The 7,500-nt window shown below is 39.8% G+C and overlaps 1 protein-coding gene across 1 annotated transcript in view; it reads right to left on the reverse strand.

Annotated features, from left to right (window-relative positions):
• The window catches only part of LOC107598660 (NACHT, LRR and PYD domains-containing protein 12-like), a 14,539-nt gene that overhangs the window by 2,523 nt on the left and 4,516 nt on the right, over positions 1–7,500 (reverse strand). The window contains exons 4-8 of the mRNA XM_016290052.1: positions 5,705–5,812; positions 5,439–5,519; positions 3,437–5,242; positions 2,758–2,931; positions 1,899–2,072 (exon numbers count right to left, since the gene is read on the reverse strand). Of these exons, the coding sequence (XP_016145538.1) occupies positions 1,899–2,072; positions 2,758–2,931; positions 3,437–5,242; positions 5,439–5,519; positions 5,705–5,812 (2,343 nt within the window). The remainder of the gene's footprint in view (positions 1–1,898; positions 2,073–2,757; positions 2,932–3,436; positions 5,243–5,438; positions 5,520–5,704; positions 5,813–7,500) is intronic.

A 7,500-nucleotide genomic window follows, 5' to 3' on the forward strand; every position in this document is an offset into this window, starting at 1 on the left:
ATTTCTAGTCGTGTCCTCTTTTGGAAGACCAAACAAAGTAGTTTTGCTTTCACAACGAAACACACAGCGTTACACACGGCGGGCTTAAGTGAGAGGAGGCCGGCGGGCTTGCGGCAACCACATGTGACGACCCCGGGCTGGACTCTGCTTCGTCCACGGTGAAAGCCGATCCGGCGATCCACAGCAAAGTTGATGTATTTCCTCAGCGACCAGCACGGATCAGCTCTAGATATGACGAAGCAGATATCGTCCTCTTTTGGAAGAACAAAAAAAGTCGTTTCGCTTTCACAATGAAACACACAGCGTCTTCACGACATGGCGGCGGCGGCAACAATACTACAGCGAGAATAAAAGTTACGCCTTCTTTCTTTGCGTGAATATTTGGGCGGCGTTATGCAAATCTTCCCACATAGTGACGTAGATATGTGGGGGCGTGTTAGAACGAGGCATTTTAGGAGGGCGTGGTTGACTCTTAACTTTTAAAAAGAATATCTCTTTGGATTTGAGACTTTAGTCTTTGCAACTTTACAGATCTTCTTTATGCACCAAGAGCTTGTAACACTCCAAAGAGAAAGGAAAAATTGAAATTGCAACATATGACCCCTTTAAAGTTCTCCATACTTGAGTGACAGGTGGATTGCCGCTGCTATCACTACTAGCAGTTTGTCTGCTGTCTGCTGTCTGCTGTCTGTTAGCCGTCACGTCACCTCAGCTAATTCCAGCCGCTGGACTTGGCATCTCTGCCGCGTTTGTGCTTTTTTCAGGATTATTTCATACAATTAGCAAATAATATGGCTTGCTGTGCGGTTAATTATACTAACAGACCATCCAAGAAGTCTGGGCTCCATTTTTTCCGGTGAGTGAAATTCTAATATAATTGTATTTATTTAAATAATTTAAAATAATTTATTTATTATTTATAATTTTACTTAAAACTTTACTACCCTACAGAATCTGACAGACTGTGATGAGCTGTAGGCTAAAACCGGCTGTATAAACAGTAGCATGTAGCATTAGCTCCGTAGCCTGAGCTAACTTGATCACGTCGAGCTAGGCGGCGTGGTTTCAGCAACCAGGCACCTCAGCTCCACCCACGTCCCGCCTCTTTGCCAATTTTTGATTACCCTGGAGTGACGTACGGTGACTTGCTGCCAAGATGGCGACAGCTGGCTCCACCCACTTTGGCCTTCAAAAATGCTCTTCAGAAACCTACGGGGGACATCATGGACACTATGTCCATTGTTTTATACAGTCTATGGTGCGGACTTACACCTGCAGCTCACCCTTTCTAGTCTTGCATACAGTGAAAGTGTCAGCACACGTATGGCACATAAATGACTGTACTAATTAGTGGGCCCACTAGATGGCAACACTCACAGTTGAGCCATTCCTGAGAAAAAAATTATGATGATTACGATAAAAACAACAGCAGGTGAAGTGGAAACAACATAAATTAGCCACTGCTGATGCTGCTGTTGCACAGCTTCCTTAATAGTGTAAGATGGTTTAACTGATCCATGTGGATAAATAAAATATTATGTTCAGTATTATATCAATTTATGAGAAATGATTTATGTTCTTTGTGGAACCAATCTTGGGACACAGAACAAATCTGGAGCATTATTCACTAATTGACATTTACAAAAACTATGATAATTAGATGAGAGAAAACATGAATCACATCAATATAAAGAATAAATCAGATTGCTCTTCAGTTATCAACTGTCACATTTTTCTATGTAAATTTATTTTTTAATATAATACCATGTTTGTTAAAAAATAGACAAAAAGTGTAAAATAGGGGGGGGGGGGGGGGTAGTTGTCATATGATGAGATGATGAGAGTGGGGCTTCCTCTGAGGACCAGTTCAGATTGAATTCTTGCAGACATGATCTTACCACAGTTTCTCCAGTTTACACTGAGGATCCTTTAGTCCTTCACAGAGCTGCTTCAGTCCTGAGTCTCCTAGTTTATTCCATGACAGATCTAGCTCTCTCAGGTGTGAGGGGTTTGATCTCAGAGCTGAAGCCAGAGCAGCACAACCTTCATCTGTGATTTCACAATACCTCAACCTGCGGAGAAACACTAACTCTGTCAGTTCATAACATAGATGAATAAAAAAAAGAATACTTTAATAAAACATTAAATATATTTAGCTGCGGCACTATTAATGGTTGCTGTGGTAGACTAGAGTACCTCCTAACCTCTTAGTAAAATGTTGAGCTATAATAAATGATCTTGTCACAAACATTATACTGTTATTACATTATATTCAATCATCACAATCTGTTCACTACAGAGAATAAGTAGTTTGAAGAAGAGATGGATGGATTCTAATATTAAATTCTACCAATGGTACTCTCTCTACCATTTAGTACCAGCCAGCTTCAAACACTGGATGAAACTGTGATCCTGAAAAGAAACTAAATCATTTCCCTCCAATCATTAACAGTGCTCAGATTGAATGTGATTATTATAGCAAGCCCTGAACATTGAGTTCATTACTAAAGACGTAAGCTAAATATGTTTATTTGAGACGCAAGCTGTGGTTATTTGGAGGGACAGTGATTCAAACAAAGTTTCTTCTCCGTTCAGGAGTGTTTTCTGTTTAACCACATTATTTTTCCCACGCTGGTCCGTTTGACACTAATAGCTGATCTTTGATAATGTGTTCTGCTTATTTGCGAGTCAAAGTCAAAACTCTAATTCTACAACACTTCAGTAGTTCATTTGCAACTCTCAGAGAGATGATTTTACCACAGTTTCTCCAGTTTACAGTGAGGATTCTCTAGTCCAGATGAGAACATCTTCACTCCTGAATTTCCCAGTTTATTCCCAGATACATTCAGTTCTCTCAGTTGTGAGGGATTTGATCTCAGAACTGAAGCCAGAGCAACACAACATTCATCTGTAACACCACAACTGTTCAACCTGCAGAGACAATGACACATTGTTCTAGTATGCATGCATATAACAATTAACTGAGTTGATAACCAATCGTTACTGTAAGATCATAAGTTCATGATTTTCCAAACTAGTGCTGTGAATGATTGAACAGTTTTTACAGCTTCACTCCTGAATCATGTAGTTCAGGGGTGTCCAATCCTGCTCCAGGAGGGCCAACGTCCTGCAGAGTTTAGCCCCAATCTGAAGTCCTTGATTAGATGGTTCTAGTGTGTTTAATTGAGGTTGGAACTAAATTTCCCAGGTGCAGGATTGGACGCTGCTGCTATAGTTCATTCCCTCTCGGTTTCAGATTTAATTGATGTTGCATTTCTATTTTACTTCACAGACAAATTCAGGACTCACGGGATATTCATAATATATTACCGCAAATGTTAATTAAGTGTTAGGCCTGTATACTAAACTCATGCAAACATGTCTGTAGACTTTAACAAACTGAACTCCATTTAAATGTTTGCCTAGTGTTACTTACTGAGCTGATCTGTATGCTTTAACCACAGGCAGCAGCTTTAGAAGAACTTCATCAGCTTTAATTTGTGATCCAACAAAATCTTTGAGCTTAAACACATTCATCTCTTGCTCTGATGTCAAAAGCACAAATATTAAAGCTGACCACTGGGAGGAGGACAGTTTCACTTTATTTACTGTTCCAGCTGTCACATAATGTTGAATTTGCTCCATTAGAGAACAGTCGCCTAGTTCACTCAGACAGTGGAACAGATTAAGGAATTTCTCTGGAGAAGGATTCTTCTCGATCTTCTTTTTGATGTACTCAACTGTTTTCTCTTTATTATGCGAGCTGTTTCCCGTCTGTGTTAGAAGGCCTTGTAAAAGAGTCTGATTGCACTCCAGCGAGAAGCCCAGAAGGAAACGGAGAAAAAGGTCCAAATGTCCATTCTTACTATTTAATGTCTTGTCCACAGCTTTCTGATGAAAATTTGATATCAAAATCTGTTTTGATGAATTATATTTCATAAAGTTCAAACATTTTGAAAACAACCTTTCTTTGTTAATCAGATCAAACACATTTATGTTGTCATTTATGAAGGACAGGTGCCCATACAGAGCTGCAAGGTGTTCCTGAATGCTCAGATGAACAAAGCAGAAGACTTTCCCCTGATACAAGCCAAACTCCTCTCTGAAGATCTGAGTGCACAATCCTGAGTACACTGACGCTTCTGTCACATCAATGCCACACTCTCGCAGGTCTTCCTCATAGAAGATCAGATTTCCCTTCACAAGCTGCTGAAAAGCCACTTTCCCCAGTTTGAGGATCATGTCTTCATCTTTCACTGCCTTCTCATAGTCCTTCTCATGTTTGATGTTGGTCTGAAGGATCAGGAAGTGTGTGTACATTTGAGTGAGAGTCTTGGGAATCTCTCCACTCTCTGCTGGACTCAACATCTTCTCGAGAACAGCGGCTGAGATCCAGCAGAACACTGGGATGTGGCACATGATGTAGAGGCTCCTTGATGACTTCAGGTGTGAGATGATTGTATTGGCCAGACTCTGATCACTGATTCTCTTCCTGAAGTATTCCTCCTTCTGTGGCTCATTGAAGCCTCGTACCTCTGTCACTCGATGGACGCACTCAGAGGGGACGAGATCAGCTGCTGCTGGTCTGGAGGTGATCCAGATGAGAGCAGAGGGAAGCAGATTCCCCACAATGAGGTTCATCAGCAGCACGTCCACTGAGGCTGATTCAGTCACATCGCACAACCTCACATCACTGTGAAAGTCCAGAGACAGACGACACTCATCCAGACCATCAAAGATGAACAACACTTTATATTCACTGCTGAATATTCCCATTCCTTTTGTTTCTGTGAAAAAAATGCAAAGAAGGTCTAAAAGGCTGAGTTTTTGGTCTTGTATCAAATTGAGCTCTCTGAAAGGAAGAGGAAATATGAGGTGGATCTCCTGATTCTCTTTCCCTTCAGCCCAGTCCAGGATGAACTTCTGCACAGAGACGGTTTTTCCAATGCCAGCGACTCCCTTTGTCAGCACAGTTCTGATGGCTCTGTCTTGTCCAGGTAAAGGTCTAAAGATGTCATTGCATTTGATCGGCGTGTCCTCTGTTGCTGCTCTCCTGGATTGTGTTTCAATCTGTCTCACCTCATGCTCATTACAGCCTTCACTTTGACCTTCTGTGATGTAGAGCTCTGTGTAGATCTCATTCAGGAGTGTCGGGTTTCCTTGCTTTGCAGTTCCCTCATATAAACACTGAAACTTCATTTTTAGTTTTCTTTTAACTGCATTGTCAACTTGAGATGCATTGCTATAAATATAAAATATTAGTGTATTAGTAAACATATGCAGTCTGATCAATACAGTCCAAATATGCCTGCTTGTTATAGTTTTTTTTAACAAGATTTGGAATGAAAAAAAATGTTAGAGCCATTATTTGAGAGAAGATCAGAAATTAATTTCTCTTCTAAGCTATTTGTTTTTAGATATGTAAATTATAGTCTCACTCTTGGTCTCTGATGCTGATTCTCTGGTTTCTTTTCCAGCTGTTCTGTCCAGTTTCTCTGTCCGACTTCTCCTGCTGGACTCTGAAAAACAAAAAAGTCTGACACATCAAAATGTTTCAAACATTGAACAAGCCTGGTGGTGGTGGAAGGGTAATATAGTATATGGGTCTGCCTAGATAAGTAAGGTAGTTACTGTGAAAAGGCTGTATAAAATGCATCATGGACTCAGTACTCCAAATGTTTATGTCCCCTCACAATCTAATTACCTGTGATCAGGAAGACATCCTTTGTCATTGAATTTTGGAGGGCATCCCATTGACCGTTCACTCTTCATGGACACACAACTGGGTTCTGATATTTCTCGGTTGACTGACCTTAAAGAGCAAGATCTTATCATATGTTCAGAGGTCATTTATTAATTTTAATACAATTAATAGCTACAGTTCTTGACATAAGTTTACATACCCCTTGCAGAATCAGAAAAATTTTTTTTTTTTAAATTAAAAGGAAATAAAAGAGATCATAAATACTGCACTTTATTATGAGACATGTGACCATGCCAAAAGGAGAGATAAATCAACAGCCACCACAATCAAAATCCCTGGGTTTAAAGACTAACCTGTGACTCTTGCTGGAGAACATAGTGTGTCAATTAGTATTCTATTCACTTAGCATTCACAACTGCATTCACTCCGCATTTGGAGTGTTACTACAATTTGAAACTTTTGCAGAGGCATCCTTTGTGCGAATTCATATTTTTCACGTAACTTTACATCCTTATAGGAATGCCCACCTGGAGGGCAAAACAAGACTTCTTCCGCTGCCAACCAATTACTTTTGTACCAGTTTTGCACTAAGTACTAATGTACTACGACAGTGAGCTTAAAAGACCAAATTCAGTATAAAGCCACTTTAAGCATTTTTTAAGCACATTTAGAATGTCCTGCTGCTTTTGGTGATAAAATACTACAGTGGGTGCGGTATATGGATTCTAAATGCCCAGAACTTGCAGTTTGTTTGTTTGTTCTTGTGATCTAAATATTCGTGGCTTGAAACAGATGACAACTTGACAGGCCTGTGCTCCAGTTCTATGGATGTTTTGTCCTCCAGGTCTCGGCGTCGCTGAAAACTATGAATTAGAGATCATCATTCATTAGGTGGAGCTAGCTAATTGGCCACACCTGCCTGGGACCAGTTCACTCAAAAATGAAAATTACCTCATGATTTACTCGCCCTCAAGCCATCCCAGGTGTCTATGACTTTGTTCATTCAGATGAATACAATCAAGAGTTGTATTAAAAAATGTCCTGGCTCTTCCAAGCTTTATAATGGCAGTGAATGGTGGTTGAGATTTTGAAGCAAAATAAAGTGCATCCATCTATCATAAAAAGTACTCCACACGGCTCCGGGGGTTAATAAAGGTCTTCTGAAGTGAACCAATGCATTTGTGTAGGAAGAATATACAAAACCAGTCTCCTCTTGGCTTATATTGAAATCCTCTGACATGTTTCTTTACAAATCCCCTTTTTGTACTTCTAATTTGTGACCGGTGTTTTGTTTTGCTCTCTCCTCTACGCTTCCGTGTTCGTCACTTCTGCGTATATGTCCTACATCATCCACTGGAACGCCACTCTCTCGTGAACACACGAACGACAGTTAGCGGAAAATAGTGATTATGGTTTCTAAAGTTTTAAATATGGATATTTTTCTTACACAAACGAATCGCTTCGCTTCAGAAGGTCTTTATTAACCTTATTAATCGGAGGTTATGATGGATGGAAGCACTTTATTTTGCTTCAAAATCTCAACCACCATTCACTGCCATTATAAAGCTTAAAAGAGCCAGGACATTTTTAAATATAACTATAATTGTATTCGTCTGAAAGAAGAAAGTCATATACACCTATGGCTTGAGGGTGAGTAAATCATGGAGTAATTTAAATTTTTGGGTAAACTATCCCTTTAAAGACTGTGTCTTAAAAGGGTCATGAACTGAGAAATCAAATTTTCCTTGATCATTCGACATATAATGGGTCAATGTACTATAAAAACATCCTGTAAG

Source organism: Sinocyclocheilus grahami, unplaced genomic scaffold (assembly GCF_001515645.1).
Source record: "Sinocyclocheilus grahami isolate Dianchi unplaced genomic scaffold, SAMN03320097.WGS_v1.1 scaffold253.1, whole genome shotgun sequence".
Classification (NCBI taxonomy): Eukaryota; Metazoa; Chordata; class Actinopteri; order Cypriniformes; family Cyprinidae; genus Sinocyclocheilus; species Sinocyclocheilus grahami.